Here is a 16,985-nt window from a genome sequence, read left to right as displayed (position 1 = left end):
AATATTTTCATTGAAAATGTACTACTTTGTAAGTTTGGGAAATACATTTATTTTATTTAATCCTGGAAATAAAATGACTTTCACTTTCCAGTTCTTGTTTCTATATTGTACAATGGTTAAGATCATTCTTAGAATGTAGTTAGATGTGCTATAAATATGATGAGTTTTATATTTGCTGTTTTCTATTGGTGACATATATATTAACAAGTTAAAAGCACTTGGATTATATATAACCATCAAGCTGTAAATTTTCTTTCTGTCAGGAAAGGTTTTATTATGAATCTAATGTGTTTGGGTGTGATTTCTTCAGATTTATGTAGTCCGGATTTTGAGGGAAGGACAGCTTGAGCCATCATTTGTGTTCCGGACATTTGACGAATTTCAGGAACTACACAACAAACTCAGTATTATTTTTCCACTTTGGAAGTTACCAGGGTATGTTCCCATTCACGTACGTTAGTCCTTTTTTATAGGAAATAATTTATTATTATGTGTAGGTCAAAAGTTTTGTGTTAACACTTAGTAAGATACTATGGATGTGACTTATTTTCCTTTGTATCACAAGGGCCTCATACAGTACTAGACTCACACAAGGAACTGTAAGTTTTTGATGATCAAGTTAATGAATAAATGATCAAGATCTGAAACTGCCCTGGCCAGTGTAGCTCAGTTGGTAGGGCATCTTCCTGTGCACCGAAAGGTCGCTGGTTCAGTTCCCAGTCAGGGTACATTCTTGGGTTGCGGGCTTAATCCCCAGTAGGGGATGTGCAGGAGACAACTGATTGATGTTTCTCTCACATCGACTTTTCTCTCTCCCTCTCCCTTCTTTCTCTAAAATCAATAAAAATATATTTTTAAAAAGGATCTTAAACTAAAATTTTGGGATTTTCCAGCTTTCTAATTTTAGTTGAAGCTTTAAATTTGTTGTCTCTACCATAGTAAGGAACACAAGATAATAATTTGGAAAAAACAGATTTTAAGTCACTGCAGAAATAATTTATTATGATCACACTGAACTCCTCTGGAAAATAAAGAACTGAGGCATTGAGATTGTTATCAGAATCTTAGTGCTTAGTTTTGTATCTGATGCCCTTTGGAGACCCTCAGTTTTAATGTAGCTGATGACCAGATTTCCTATGTCGAGTTGGTCATATTCTTCTCAAACTAGATTTTAAAAGTAAAGACGCAGCAGAGTGGGTATCAGAGTTTATTTCCACATGCAGTCTCATTTTCCACTGCCACCAAAATAAGCAGAGTTAAGACTATCTTGATTTCGGCCCTTTGTCGTTTGCGGATTTTACTGGTATCTACAATAACTATAGCTGGTTAATGATTATTTTGGAGGATAAGATCTGTATAAAATATCTGCGAATGATTAATCTTGAAAAGAAATAAGTAGAAAATAAGTTAAAACTGTAGCAAATTAGCAAAGCCATGTACCTTTTGTACCAGGGTTCATAAAAGCATAATGGATTCTTGAACTATTTCATCTCCAGTACTTTGAAGAGAAATCGCAAAATTTACTTTATAGTGGAGTAAGACTCCAGTTTGTATTTAAGTATATAAAAAAGTGTATTTCTAAGTAAATATTGGGCTTGATTCTATAAATACTTTCAGATGAAATAATTTAAATCTCACTTGTTACTGTTTTTCTTTTGTAGCTTTCCTAATAGGATGGTTCTAGGAAGAACACACATAAAAGATGTAGCAGCCAAAAGAAAAATTGAGTTAAACAGTTATTTACAGAGTTTGATGAGTGCTTCAACGGATGTAGCAGAGGTGACTGTCCTCATTGAAAAATAACATATTTTTCGTGCTACGTAATATTTAAACTAATGGATCTTTTTCTTCTATCTTAGTGTGATCTTGTTTGTACGTTTTTTCACCCTTTACTTCGTGATGAGAAAGCTGAAGGAATAGCTAGGTTTGCAGGTAAGATTATTTTTTTCTCTTTATTGATAGACCATGGCTTCCCTATGGCCCTCAAGTCTATAACTAATCAGTGGATGTGGTAGAGTCACAGTGGGGTTGCTGGCTGTGGTTCAGTGAGATGAGAGGAAGTATTCTTTCTAAGCTAGAAAGAATTTTCTAGATAAACATAATTTTCCTAGTAGAATGTGATTACTAAAGAAAGATATATACAGTGGCCTACCGGGTTCTTTACCTTTTTGTACTGTACAGTGATGGTCCTGGAGTTAAAGCAAAAAAATTTATTTTGTGGCTTGAAGCACTGCAAGCAAAATAAAATAAAGATGAACATATTTATATTTTCAGATGCAGGTGCCTTAAGTCCTACTCCAGGCCAAATAGGAGGATCAGTGAAATTATCTGTCTCTTACCGAAATGGTACTCTTTTCATCATGGTGATGCACATCAAAGATCTTGTGAGTGATTGCAAATACTGGTAATTGTAGAGGAAACCCATACCTTGGTAGGAAGCATTACTGTTAAGGGAATGCTTTTCTTTGTAGGTTACTGAAGATGGGGCTGACCCAAATCCATATGTCAAAACATACCTACTTCCAGATCCCCACAAAACATCCAAGCGTAAAACCAAAATTTCACGAAAAACTAGGAACCCGACATTCAATGAAATGGTAAGTTAAAATCATTTCTAAAAATTTCCTTGATGTTTTGAGATTTTAAATTTCAAATGCTTTACATTAAAAATTTTTAGGTATCAGTTGTAGTAGTAAAGCAAATCAATAGCAGTCCAATGATATTTAACAAAGTGATGCAGAGTTGAACCCTCAATCATAGACCTTAGGTTTTAAGAAGATCTTAGGGGCCATTATTCCATTACTCTTCCATCTTGAACCCCTTCTACAACATTTTTAAAAAGTGGATGTTCAGTCTGTGCTGAAATACTTCCAGGCCATCCAGTTTGTTTTGGGCAGCTCCAGCTCTTAGATTATTTTTTATACTGAGCTGAAATCTTCCCTCTCTATAGTTTGCACCTCTGGGTCTAGTACTTCTTGGAACCACACAGAATTATTCTTTTCCTTCTGCATGGCAGCCCTTTACATAATTGAAGTTTAAATGCTCTTTCTGTTGATTCTTTTAAAATATCTTCAGTACCTTTACCTTTGCTTGATAGGATGTAGTTTCAAAAGCCTCCTCCCTCTAATTTGTTTTAGACTGCCAGCAACCCTCCTGAAATAGAGTGCTCCAGACTGAAAGCAGCAAGCAGGGCATCAGCTGAGCAGTATGGAGCAGAACTGATTTTGCTCAGCTACTCATGGCTAACTTGGAAACTTCCTCATCTGTTAAAGCCCACTCTTAGTCAACTACTTTTTTAGGATAAACACCACTTTATTTGTGTACATTAACATTACATCCACACAAAAATGTCTGGAGATTAGAAAGCAAATAATTCTGAATTTTCATTGTTTCAAATTTATTAAAACCTTAGAATATACTTTCAGCCCATTAAAAGCATATAAAATGTTTGGTGAAGACCAATATTCCTATCATTCTCAAAAGGCAGTATTGGCTTTTTGTCTAATTAGTGTTGTGCTTTCAAGAAAATGAAATGTGGTCAGTTTTTTAGTTCTTATAGTCAAACAGTGAGAAGGACTAGACTACAGAGATGTTTCTCAGAAGTTATGGTGAGGCTTTCATGAAAAAAAAATTCTAAGTGTTGAACATGGTATTTGGAAGAGAGTAGCTTTTCCACACTCCAGATTTGCTATAAATTACATTTATAGTTGATGAGTTTGCAGTGGATTATGGATAATCAGAAATTATCATTTCATGGTATATGAAATCCAACAGAAAAAAGACAACAAAAGAAAATTTTAATCTCTCATTTTTTTGTAAAATAATTACAATTATGCTATCTCACCTTGCTTCCTTCTGTTCTCATTAGATCATCTTAGTGCATGCTGCCTTGTAACTTCTTTTCCTTTCCCCATACCTCCATCTCAGAAAAACCATGTTCTTAGTCTTAAGCCATAATAACTTTCTACTTTGTGCATTTCTATGTCAGACTCTCGGAGGACTAATAATACAGTTCAGAACTCCTGAAATACAAAATGTGCATCTAAGCATGAGACAGATTCTACCAGATGTGTCATAACCAGTATCTTTAATTGTAGTCACTCTGACTAATAATCTCTTATGTTTTTACTTAAAATAACCCAAGAAACCAAAGAAATAAATAACTTGTAACTTTGTTTTCTTTTTGCCTTTGCTGTAGCTTGTGTACAGTGGATATAGCAAAGAAACCCTAAGGCAGAGAGAACTTCAACTAAGTGTGCTCAGTGCAGAATCTCTACGGGAGAATTTTTTCTTGGGTGGAATAACCCTGCCTTTGAAAGATTTCAACTTGAGCAAAGAGACGGTGAAATGGTATCAACTGACTGCAGCAACCTATTTTTAAGCTATTGAATTTCTGAGCTTTGGAAGTAAGAACAGTTATAAATGTGTGTGCGCGCACACACACACTTGAGAACTTTGTATAGTATTTTTATACTTGGATAGAAATTATAAAGTAAATGTACTTGTTGCATTTCAGCACAGGTGTTGGACCAACAGTCACATAACTAACTTTTATGAGTTTGTTGAAGCCATTGCTGTTTTAAAGTCATTATATAGAATGCTGTAAACCCTAAACTTAATATATAATAAGTCTGAAAAAGACTTGGTGAACAATTTAACCCTCTCTTAATTCAGAGTAATAGCTCTAGTTTGGCCTGTTTTTCATTGTTTCTTACAGACACAGCATGTTTGTTTTCCTGTTTTGCACCTTCTACAGCCTTTACCACTGTGCATGTTTGCAAACACCAAAGGAAAGGAAAGGTGCAGGATGTTACCATAAAATGCAGCTGCTATTCATAGGGCCGAAAAGCAAAGCACAAATTATAGTTAGTTATGTTAAGAACTACTAAGTAGTTTATAGACGTAGGGGGAAATAATATTGCTTTCTATTTTTCATGTATTTAAAGCCTTTTTCAGAATGAAGTGCCAATTACTGAAGTTGTAAATAATGGTGCCTTAACTTCACACGCTTGCCTGGCACTTCATTCTGATGATTTTTCCTGACTTGATAAATAGTAAGTAGTTTTCACTCACTTTCAACTTAAGACAAGAAATTATTGACATTTACTAGTGTTTTTTCCCACAGAAAGATCATTTTCTCTATTTCTGATGTGTGACTTAAAGTCAGCCATTTGTTTTTGTTATCCAGTGATTCAGTCATCAATGTAGCTGTACACTAAATTCCATCATTCCATTATAGTCCTACATTTGTTCCCAGGAGTGTGAGTTGAAGTTTGGTAGTTTCACTTCCATATATTTATATTCCCCCTCCCTCATTAAACAAGTAAAATTGTTTACCCATTCCTGTTTGGTAGAAGAACTCCAATGAGTAGGGCAGACTCTTCACAACAGGCCCAAGGCAAGAATTCTAGGGTCCAGACTGAATTTTAAGGTAGACATTTATGACAAAGTTGGTCTTGTAAGTTGTATTACTTACATTTGTAACCACTGTACTTTCAAAAATTATTTTTCCTTAATATAATGTGACTTCGAATTATAAGGGACATATTTGAAATTATTTGCAGTAACCATTAAAGAATAAGATTCATTTTTATTAGTTATTCAGCTTCACACAGTTTTGTGTTTAGTTTGGGTAAATATGTATATATAATCTCATGGCTAAAATAGAAATTCACTTTTTAAATAATAATAGATTGTAACAATCTGGGTGCTGTGAGATAACTGACAAAATACTTCAGAATGTAGAATACCAAGAAAGAAAGGACAGTCTGCAACTCAGTCATCCAGAACAGAATTCTTATGAACTGTGCAAATATTTAGTATACATGGTGATACCTGCAGAGCAGAAATAGATGAGTTGAGGATATATCAGTGGGACAGGCTAAAAAAAGAAAAACTTGAAATTTTTGGTGCCTAACACTAATGGTCCATTTGTAGGAAACCCCATGAATATGATATATGAATGTCTTTTTTTAAATGTTAAAATGTGTTGTTTATTTAATACAATAATTAAAATGCAGATCAAATCACCACTGTTTATTTTCTTTTTCCACATACCATTAACTGTTTCTTCATGTGTGTAAGTAGCTTTGCAAATGTAAAGAAGTACTAGATATTTTCACTTAAGATTTTGAGAACTAATTCCATTCCACATGTTGTCACTTAGCCACAGTAAAAGTATGATTTTGGTGAAAGGTCATTGTTAATTGAACTCAGTGTTAGTGCAGTGTCTCTTGGCACAAATAATAGAGCTAGAAAATGCGATAATCACTTTTCAATTACAAGAAATCTGGATTCTTATCTAAAAGTGTGTATTACGATTAATATTGTACAGTTAACCAGAGTTCAGAAAAGTGGTAATGTTTTCTCTTAACTCATTTTGTGCCTTCTTTGGTCACACCACACACACTTTATATATATTTTAATATAAGTTATTTCTTTGTGAAATTCTAATCTTCAGCCCTTACCAAAACAAAAAAATAAAAGGGACAGAGGCACCTCTTTGCACTACTACTATCAATAGATTTTAAATCATTTTTTTAAAGGTTGCATTCAAGTAAATCAAACAAAAGTTTAAATAAACTGGCCAAGACACTAATTTTTATTTATAATCACATTTTATATCTGTCTTTATTGAGTGAAAATAATTGTAAGTAAGTCCTGCACCAGAAGAATTCTTTCCTCTTGGAGTGTGCTTTGGGATTTGAAAATAATGGTTTACTCCCAGAACCTATTGTTTTCTCTACTGAGGAACCCAATGTAGAACTTGCACTGACGTTTTTATTACTCCCTTTATAAGAATCAATAGGTAGATGTTTAGGCACATATGATCTTTGATAAAGTATTTTATCTTTTCAAGTTAAAGTTGAATAAAAGTTTCAATATTTTGCCTTAAATTGGTTAACCAGTCTTTTCTAGGATTCAAGTACTATGGCATTTAAAAAAGAAAACATTCAATTTTGATACTTAGACTTCAGATCAAAAAGGACTGAAGCCACACTACTATAATTTATAGATTAATTACATGCTGTTTGACTAGTAGTACAAATATGAATGAAATGACAGTCTGATCTATAAGAACCAAATACTTTAATTATATTAAGATAGTGAGTAAAGATGTATAATATTTTTATTAATACCTTGAATATATTCAGTGGATTGGATGTGACTTTATAACTGTACTACAATTTTATTAAAATATTTCTGGAATAAAGGAACTCTGCTATCATTTCTTTTCTCGCCACCATATTACTGTTTTCGGTTCCAAACTTTGAGCTCACTGTTGCTGTTCTTTGCCTAATAAACCCAGGAGTTTATTAGGTTCAAATATCCTGAATTTCAAAACTGACCTATCATTTGCCCCTAAAGATGTCCAAGTACAGTGTTTCTGATTTCTAAGTGTGGTTCTTGGAAGGCCTAGATTGCCACTTGCCTAGAGCCCCATCACCATTTCATAGAATTAAAATGCTTCCGTGAGTATGGTCCCTGGCCTTTGGTAGTTTACTTAAATAGTAAATAGTATAGTAACATCCATGTTATAGACATGTCTACACAACAGGGAAATGTAGATTCTTATAATACCATGCACAACATGTAAAAGGGCCTAGAGACCATGAAGTGCAATAACTTACATAATTAGAGCCTTTTTTTGTGGGTGATAAATTCAGTTTCTGTCAGAAAAGAAAACCTACTTAATTTCACCCCTACTCTTTTGAAGCACTTTATCATGCAAATTTTAGATATATAAAATTAGACAGCAGTGTAATGAACTTCATGAATGAATCCATCGTACACCTACCTTAGATCTAATCTTTTTTGATCTATATTAGCTAGGATGTGCCTAAGTGTACATATTTTTTTTTCTATTTAGAATTCTTAAATCTATGGATCAGTAACTTCAGTTCTGAATAATTTATTATGACTTCTCCAATTAACTGCTCTCTTCAACTGTTTAACCCATTCACTGAGTTTTGTTTGTTTTTTTTAAACATATCTTTATTGATTTCAGAGAGGAAAGAAAGGGGGAGAGAGAGAAATAGAAACATCAATGATGAGAGAGTCATTGATCGGCTGCCTAGCCCGCAACCCGGGCATGTGCCCTGACCGGGAATCGAACCCTGATCTCCTGGATCCTAGGTCGATGCTCAACCACTGAGCCATGCCCGGCCGGGCCATCCACTGAGTTTTAAATATTGTTATTGTATTTGTCATTTCTAGAATAACTATTTGGTGTTTGTTTGTTTTTTAATCATGATCCAGGAAAGACACTCATAAGACTGACAAGATCAATTGGGAAAGAATAGTTTTTTTCACCAAAGGACAATTAGATACCCACATGCAAAAGAATGAAGTAGGTCTCTTACAACATACACTAAAATTAGTTCAAAATGGATCAAAGACCTACACATAGCCAAAATTATAAAACTTAGGAGAAAATAGGTGTGCATCTTTGTAACATTGGATTAGACAAGGGCTTCTTAAGCATGACACAAAAAACACAAGTGTCTTGGCTGGTGTGGCTCAGCTGACTGGAGCATCATCCCATACACCAACGTGTGGCAGGTTCAATTCCTGGTCAGGGAGTATGCGGGAGTCGACCCGTAGATGTTTCTCTCTCCCTCTCTCTAAAATCAATTTTTAAAAAAAAAAGCACAAGCAACAAAAGAAAAATAGATAAATTGGGCAGCATCAAAATTTAAATCTTGTGCATCAAAGGATACTATTAATAAAGTAAAAAGACAATTCACACAGTGGGAAAGAATAGTCACAAATCACATCTGATAAATCAGGGCCCAGTATCCAGAATATATAAAGAACTTTTTTTTGTTAATTCTCACCTAAGGATATTTTTTCCATTGCTTTTCAGAGAGGGGAAGGGAGGGGTGGGAGGAGAGGCATTTGGCTTCCTCCCCAACAGGCCCCAATGTGGGGCAGGGAGCGGACCCACAACCCAGGTACGTGCCCTTGACCAGGAATCAAACCTGGGACCCTTTGGTGCTCAGGCTTACGCTCTAACCACTGAGACACGCCAGGGCTAAAGAACTCTTAAAACAACAGAAAGCCAACCCCATTTATAAATGGGCAAATGACTGAATAGACATTGCTCCAAAATGGTCAGTCACATGAAAAGATGCTCAACCTCAATCATTAGGGAAATACAAATCGAAATTACAGTGAGTTACTAATTCGCACCCACTAGAATAAAAAGTGTGAGGATGCAGAGAAACTGGAGGCCGCCTATATTGCTGGTGAGAATGTAAAACAGTGCAGCTGCTGTGGAGCAGTTTGGCAGTTCTCAAAAAGTGAAACATTTCTCTGTGACCCAGCAATTACTATACTGTGTGTGTGTATATGTATAAAATCAAGGAGAATGAAAACAGGTGCTCAAATACTTGTACACACACATTCATAATGGCCTAAAAATACAAACCAAATTTCCGTCAACATGCACAGATAAAGTGTTAATATAGCCATACAATGGGATATTATTCATGCGAATGTACTGAAAGACACTAAATTATATACTTTAGAATGGTTAAAATAGCAAATTTTATGGCATGTGAATTTTAACTCAATATTTTATTTTTATTTTTTTAATCCTTACCCAGGTATTTTTTCCATTGCTTTTCAGAGAGAGTGGAAAGGGGGGGAAGAGAGAGAGGAACATCGATGTGAGAGAGAGACACATTGATTGGTTGCCTCTAGCTCACTTGCAAACCGAGGCCAGGGATTGAGCCTACAACTGAGGTGCGTGCCCTTGGCCGGAATCAAACCCGGGACCCTTCAGTCTGTGGGCCGACGTTCTAACCACTGAGCAAAAGCAACTAGGGCTTAACTCAAAATTTTAAAAGGCTATAAAATCAATTTTTAGAAACCATTTGATCATGGAATCTAGTAAGTAATTGTGTTAGCAGTGACAATTTTTTAGAAAGTAAAATGATTTTCCCCTTTTGTCTTTAAAAAAATCGGAAGTTTCAGATTTATGAAAGTTCTCAAAAATAGCATGACACATATAAAGGCAATAGGGTATGGCTTAATAAAAGGTAAAACTATTTTGATTAAAATTCAACATACACTTTACATATTTTATATTTGATGTTATTGATATATACATGGCCAGATAAAGTGAATTAAAAACTAGTAGAGGGCTTAAACATAACTAAAAAAGGAAACCTTGAAATAATAGTTATAGTTTCTATTCCATGAATAAATAAGTCAACATTCCTAGATCCTTATTAGAAAGACTGTATGGTCTTTTTTAACAACTGATTTTTTAATTTTATTTTTTAACCAGCGTGGTAGTCTTAAAAGCACTAGTATTGGTTACATCAAAGCCATCCCTCAATCTTTCCACTATGAGACATAACGGATGTCAGGAGGCTGAGGGCAAATCATTCCAGCAATGCTTAAGAAATCCTGTGTAAGTAACTGACCTGACCCAGATCACAGATATACTGTAATCCAGGACTAGACTGCCAAATCCTAGTCTTCCCACTCTCTTCTACTACCTTCTGAAATAAAGTTTGTAGTCTAGACATCTTCAAATGGGAAACAAATTACTAAGGTTCAGTTCTGGGTGCTGGAGATAAAAGTAATGAATAGTCTACCCTCAGAGTTTAAATTTTATTGGAGCCATACAAGCAACTAGAAAGAAAAATGTCAGATTTATGTGCTATGAAGCTAATCACTAGGATATTGTATTGGAAGGGGGGAGGATTATATTAGATGGTCTTCCTTAGGGAAGGCCTCTCTGAGGTGACAATAGAGGTCAGGGGTTTGGATTTTATTCTAAATGCACTGAGAAAGTATAGAAAGGTTGTACTCGGCAGAGGAGTAATAAATTATGATTAACGTTTTTTTAATTGATTTTAGGGAAGGAGGGAGAGGGAGATTTGTTGTTCCACTTATTTATGCATTCATTGGTTAATTCTTATATGTGCCCTAACCATGGATTAAACCAGCAACCTTGGCCTATGGGGATGACACTCTAACCAACTGAGCTACCCAGACAGGGCCTGATTTATATTTTTAAAAGATCACTGTGACTACTAGGTAGAAAATGGCTTGTGTTTGTGATGGGGACATAAGTAAAAGCACAATCAGCTGGGATACTACTGGGCTGCCCAGATGAGAGCTGGTGGTAGCAGTGGAAATGGAGAGAAGTGAATGTATTCGTGATATAATTTTGTGGTAGAGCTGAGATGATTTTAATGGAAATTAAACAGGGAAAATCAAGACACTAAGGTTCGTGTTTTGAGCAAATGGGTAGTGTTTAACTGAAATTAAGGGGTCTGAAGTAGGTAGCTAGGGGTGGGGATTGGGAATTGGAGCTGTGTTAAAACCTCTTCCATATCTGGGCTAAAGGGTAACCATAAGAATGTGTCCTTGGCCCTAGTGGTTTGGCTCAGTGGTTAGAGAGCTGGCAATCTAGTCCTGGATTACAGTACATCTGTGATCTGGGTCAGGTCCCTTAATTACACAGGATTTCTTAAGCATTGCTGGATGATTTGCCCTCAGCGCCCTGACATCCGTTATGTCTCATAGTGGAAAGATTGAGGGATAGCTTTGATGTAACCAATACTAGTGCTGGAAGGGTCCTGGGTTCGATTCTGGCCAAGGGCACTCTAGGTCAGGGTGCGCTCCAGAGGCAACCAGTTGATGTGAGACACACAGATGTTTCTCTCCCCCACTCTCTTCGCTAGGTAAAAACAGATTACTCAATTTGAATGAAATTCTTGATGCTTTGGGAAAAGTTACTAATCAAATAAAAGTGACAGGCTGGAAGAGTGGGGCTGGATGTTTCACCTAGAGTTTCTTTCAAAGTCTCACCCTTGACAGTAGCTTGTGGAATTTACTGACCTCCCTCCTCTCCAGGGCCATTCATTTTTGAACAAGCTCCTTGGTTTACTCAATCTTTCAACACATTCCCGTATACCAGCGCTGACTTGGTCTTAAAAAGTTTCAATGGCGGTGCCCTTTTGCCAGGAAGTTCACACGCCTCATTATCTCCCTCCTCCTGGACTCCTCCCTGCGCCCAGCTCCGGCCTCGGCCTTCTCGTTCCCTAAGCGCTCGGCGGTTCAACTCCCGCCGGAGCGCCCGGCTCCTTGAGGCTCCGCCCCACCCATCACCATTAATTACTTTCAACGTGGCGCTTATCTCCGTGGTATTGTACCTGAGAATTTATGAAGGGCAGGCACAGCCTCTGAGGTATCTAATGCCAAGATAAGGACAGGCGTTGGAAATCTAGTCCTGGATGAACAATTAATTGTGTAGCGCTGAATGAATGTCTGGTCCCGAATGAATGAACAATCAATTGTGTGCGACTGAACTAAAGGCACCCAAATTCGCTGGGAATTGGGGCGCCAGATAACGGCCTTGCCTAGTGCAGGGACTAAGTCCACCAATCCCTGAGTCTGTCTCGGCCCCATGCCCGCTCCCAGTGCGGACTCGAACCTGCACGGTCTTGACGCCGGCTGCACCTTCAGACGCGCCCAGTTCCGGCTGGAAGCGGACTTAATTTCCCGCTCTGGCCGGAGCCGCCTCCAAGACTGATGCATGCCGGGATGTGTAGTCCGGCTGATTGAGGACTCCGCTGCCACATGGAAATGCATTTCGGGATATGTGGCTCCGCCACGCGACGTAGGCCGCCTTGCGGCAGGCGAGGAAGCTGGGACGTGTGAGGTCACTTCCTGCGGCCTGGGTGGCTTCCTGCGGCGTTGCCAGTTCTCGCTCTTTTTGCTGCTGCTAGTCCGCCGCCATCATGGGTCGCATGCACGCTCCCGGGTGAGCTCGGGTTTTCCTGCGGGGTGCAGGGCTCGGCCGCGAGGTTCGGGGGAGGGAGCGAGAGTGGGCAGCGGGTCGAGGGGATGGTGTTCTAAGCCGCTGTGGCAAAGAGCGCTACTCACCCAAGCCTGCTTCTCTCCCCAGGAAGGGCCTGTCCCAGTCGGCTCTGCCCTACCGCCGCAGCGTCCCCACCGTAAGTAGCGTGCGGGAACCAGGGCCGGGGGAACTGGGACGGGAACGGGAACAGGAACTGGAACGGGAACGGGGGGGGGCGGGGAAGATACCATTCCTCGCTCCGGGGAAGTGGCGCGGGGATGGGGGCCATGTGTGCACGAGGAGCGCGACTTCGAGGGTGGAGGGTCCGCTGTGCTCCGGTACCATCCCAGGTGTGTCGTCCTAAGGCCGCTTTCTTTTCTGCAAACAGTGGCTGAAGTTGACGTCTGACGACGTGAAGGAGCAGATCTACAAACTGGCCAAGAAGGGCCTGACTCCCTCGCAAATCGGTGAGTGTTTTTGTCTAATGCAGCCCCTTCCGCCTGCCCTCGTGTACTTGCTGGAAATGGGAGGGGTGGTAAATGTGTCTTATAGGTGCCTGAAAACGTTTTGTACTTTTTCCTGGCTTTATTATTAATGACCCAGACGTAGTCTTCCTTTGTTAAACTCTGAAGTTCTCTGAAGACGGTGAAATTATGAAAGCATTCTCCAAAATTTAATAGATATTTACAATGGGCTAGGCATTCTCCTAAGTGCATGGTTCTAAGCACTTTAGTATACTGATCTCGTTTAATTCTGACAGCAATACTTTCAAGTAAATACTAGTAGTTTCCCTCATCTTACAGTTGAGGAAGCTGAGGCACAGTGTGGCTGTATAACTAGCTTTTAGGTGAAGGAGTTAAGATTGGCTGCTCAATAGTGCTTGTCACACTTTCCTGCATTTAGATGTGGTTTGACCCTCAGCTGTGTGTGACTTTGCAAGTGGCTTCATTCAGCAAATCTTTGCCTGCTATGTGGTTCTGGACCCTGAGAATACATACAGAAGTAAAAAAAAAAAAAAAAAGGCATCATATTTGCTCTACTGGAGCATGTAGTGTACTGGAGGCATCACACACAATAGGAACTACATAGCAGACTCTCAAGTAGATGGTGCTGTTCTTGAGTTTTTTTGTTTTTTTTTAAATAAGGTACGTTAAATTTTTAGAAGAGTAGCTGGTGTTCTTAGTAAACGTTAGCTGGTTTTAATTGACCAAATGTACATAGCTGGAATCTTATAGCTTTGATGTCCTCTACTCCAGCAAGCTCACTATGATGATGGTCTTCCAACATTCGCAGTTTCCACCAGAAGGGTTTTCCTTAGTGTTGGGTAAACCTTCCTTGGATGTCTGAGTGAGCTTTGTGTGAATTCTCATGTCGGTTTCTGTGATGTATAAAATATAAAAGTGAGCCCCATCGTACAGATGAAAAGCAACTTGATCTCAGTCTTCACAGCACATGTTCCGGTATGTGTGTTTGGTGTGGGAATTTATGAAATACTATTCCCTTTACAGGTGTGATCCTGAGAGATTCACATGGCGTCGCTCAAGTGCGTTTTGTGACAGGCAATAAAATCTTGAGAATTCTTAAGTCCAAGGGACTTGCTCCTGATCTTCCTGAGGACCTCTACCATTTAATTAAGAAAGCTGTTGCTGTTCGAAAGCATCTTGAGAGGAACAGAAAGGTAAGAGAATAGAATTGCTTGTGCTAACTTCAATAAAATATAATGCACCTCATTTGAATTATGAGGTGGTTTAGGGCACAAACTAGTCACACTGAAGTTGCTTTGAAATTAAAATTCTACCAGAAGAGATTGGGGGTAGCTTTGGCTCCTCTAGTTACAGTATATTCGGTTGGTTGAAAATGTTGAGCTGTTTGTTTGCTAAGTTTTACAAATCATTCTTGCTCAGTCTTGTGGAAGGAAACCTTGAATTCCCTTAAGGACTTAATGTAACCACATGAACCTGAGCTTGTAATTCTATTTTAGGGCATTGGGTAACTTTTCATTAAAGTGTATGGTGCCTGTACATTCCTTTGTTAAAATATTGTTTAGTTGTTTTGAGTGGTTTTCTTGAATTTTGTGACTTTTTATTTTTAGGATAAGGATGCTAAGTTCCGTCTGATTCTGATCGAGAGCCGTATTCACCGGTTGGCTCGGTATTACAAGACCAAACGAGTCCTTCCCCCCAATTGGAAATAGTAAGTATCAACTTTATTTGTTAACGAGAACAGGAGTTAGCCAAATAGTTAATGTAGTAATTTAGCCACTCTTTCAGCTCTGCCACTGTAAAAGGAATACAGCCATAGACGATACATAAACAAATGGGTGTGGCCATTTTCCATCAAAACTTTATTTGCAGACAAGAAAAGGGCCATAGTTTGCAAACCCCCGATTTAGAATATGAAGAAGCCCTTTGAATCCCTTTTAGATAGTGGGTAAAGTTTCAGTTCTTGCACTGCTCCCATGTGTTTATGTTGTATTTATTTTTGCATCAGTTGCTCACTATGATGATGGATTTCCAAACATTCGCAGTTTCCACCAGAAAGGTTTTACCTTATGTTGGCCAGTTCTTCCTTGGATGTCTGAGTGAGCATCTTAAATTTGTTATGCTTGAGCCACAATGAACTGACTCAAGAACTCAGCAGTTGGTGTATTTTATATATTTGGGATTATTTTAGCTGTTTGGAAATAACTCCATTAGCTGGGAGATTATATGAATGAATATGGAGGACCTGTATTAACCCAGTCTTTTCCCCTCCCCCTTTTTTCCGTTTCAGCGAGTCATCCACAGCCTCTGCCCTGGTTGCATAAAATGTCTATGTACCAAGCAATAAAATCATTGTTTAACTAGAAGCATGTTTTGTATTTCTTTCCCTTAAAAAGTTATGTATCAGTGATTCATATGTGTTGATCTTTTTGATGTAGAAGTGTTTTAGCAGAATTAGAATTGTGTAATTCCACAGAGAGCTATAAGATGGCATCCACTATTGCATCCCGCAACCAACTGAGCCGCCCAGCGAGGGCTGCATCCAGTTTATAAACTGCATCTAGTTGAGCAGGTTATAACTTCATTGGGGCTGGAAGAGACTAGGAAGTAGTGACTTAATTGTTTTGACGTCATGACAGAATTGTTTCTAAGTATTTTTGATGCACTTGATGTTAAGTACTTAGGTAGAGCTGTGATTGATGTATCGGAAATATATATGTGAAAGTGTCCGTGGAGGAGCATTTTTTAGTATGGAGGGACCTTGGAAGAAAGTGATACTTCTTCCTGAGGTGCTCGTGAGGCTTAAAGATGAGGAAGAAGGGATTAGCGGAACTGTAAGCAAGCACGGTTCCACCTGGAGCAGAGGGAACAGGGAGAATTGAGGTGAGCTCAGGTCCCGGAGCCTTGCAACTTTTGGATGAGTGAAAGTAAAATTTACTCACTTGGGTATTGTCAGAATATTAATTCTTAAGACATCCTAATGAGGTACGTGGGTATCCCTGTCTGAAAGTTCTGTTGAACAACTGGAATGAGTTGTTCAAGGTTGTAAGACCAGTAAATGATAAGCTGCATGTCTGGCTGATTTACAGAGCCACACTCCTTCAGAAAAAGTTAAAGTAGGCCATATATATGGACCAGGTTTTTTTCTAAGTTTATATTATTAAGCTTTACCATAAGTAGTAATAGGGTAAGATTTAGGCAAAGTCCTTGTTTTCGCCTGGCTGGGTGTGGTTCAGCAGTTGAGCATCTACCTGATCCAGGAGATTTGAGATTTGATTCAGGTCAGAGCATGTGCCTGGGCTGCGGTCTTGATCTCCAGCAGGGGGCGTGCAGGAGGCAGCCGATCGATGTCTAAGTTTGGAATACAATTGACCCCCTCCACTTCATTCCCACCCCCTCCCCAGGCCTTCACCTTGTTATTGACTGTGTCCATGGGTTATGCATATATGCATATAACTTCTTTGGTTAATCTCTTCCCTCCACCCCCCTTCCTTCTATCCTCTGAAATATGATCGTCTGTTGCAGGTGTCAATGTCTCTGGATCTTTTAGTTCATCAGATTCTTTTGTTTAAAGAGGACCCTTCAACATTTCCTGTAGTGCTGGTCTGGTGGTGATGAACTTTAGCTTTTTCTTATCTGTGAAGCTCTTTATCTGACCTTCAATTCTAAATGATAGCTTTGCT

The 16,985-nt window shown here is 38.5% G+C and overlaps 2 protein-coding genes across 4 annotated transcripts in view; both read left to right on the top strand.

The window, feature by feature from the left end:
- PIK3C2A (phosphatidylinositol-4-phosphate 3-kinase catalytic subunit type 2 alpha) overlaps positions 1-6,029 on the top strand; it is a 78,106-nt gene extending 72,077 nt beyond the window's left edge. For all 3 annotated transcript variants that reach the window (XM_081153748.1, XM_081153747.1, XM_081153749.1), the window contains exons 28-33: positions 311-435; positions 1,662-1,779; positions 1,860-1,932; positions 2,275-2,384; positions 2,472-2,597; positions 4,199-6,029. In XM_081153748.1, the coding sequence (XP_081009874.1) occupies positions 311-435; positions 1,662-1,779; positions 1,860-1,932; positions 2,275-2,384; positions 2,472-2,597; positions 4,199-4,381 (735 nt within the window). In that variant the 3' untranslated portion in view covers positions 4,382-6,029. The remainder of the gene's footprint in view (positions 1-310; positions 436-1,661; positions 1,780-1,859; positions 1,933-2,274; positions 2,385-2,471; positions 2,598-4,198) is intronic.
- A 6,632-nt stretch (positions 6,030-12,661) lies between these two features.
- Positions 12,662-15,668, top strand: RPS13 (ribosomal protein S13). Its single transcript, XM_081153007.1, has 6 exons — positions 12,662-12,784; positions 12,929-12,977; positions 13,209-13,287; positions 14,329-14,498; positions 14,913-15,013; positions 15,593-15,668. The coding sequence occupies exons 1-6, from the start codon at positions 12,762-12,764 to the stop codon at positions 15,624-15,626; spliced, it is 456 nt and encodes a 151-aa protein (XP_081009133.1). The 5' UTR covers positions 12,662-12,761; the 3' UTR covers positions 15,627-15,668.
- Positions 15,669-16,985: the final 1,317 nt, after the last annotated feature.

The sequence above is a fragment of the Miniopterus schreibersii genome, assembly GCF_964146895.1.
Source record: "Miniopterus schreibersii genome assembly, chromosome: 12".
Taxonomy (NCBI): Eukaryota; Metazoa; Chordata; class Mammalia; order Chiroptera; family Miniopteridae; genus Miniopterus; species Miniopterus schreibersii.
This window is presented reverse-complemented; position numbering and strand designations above follow the sequence as displayed.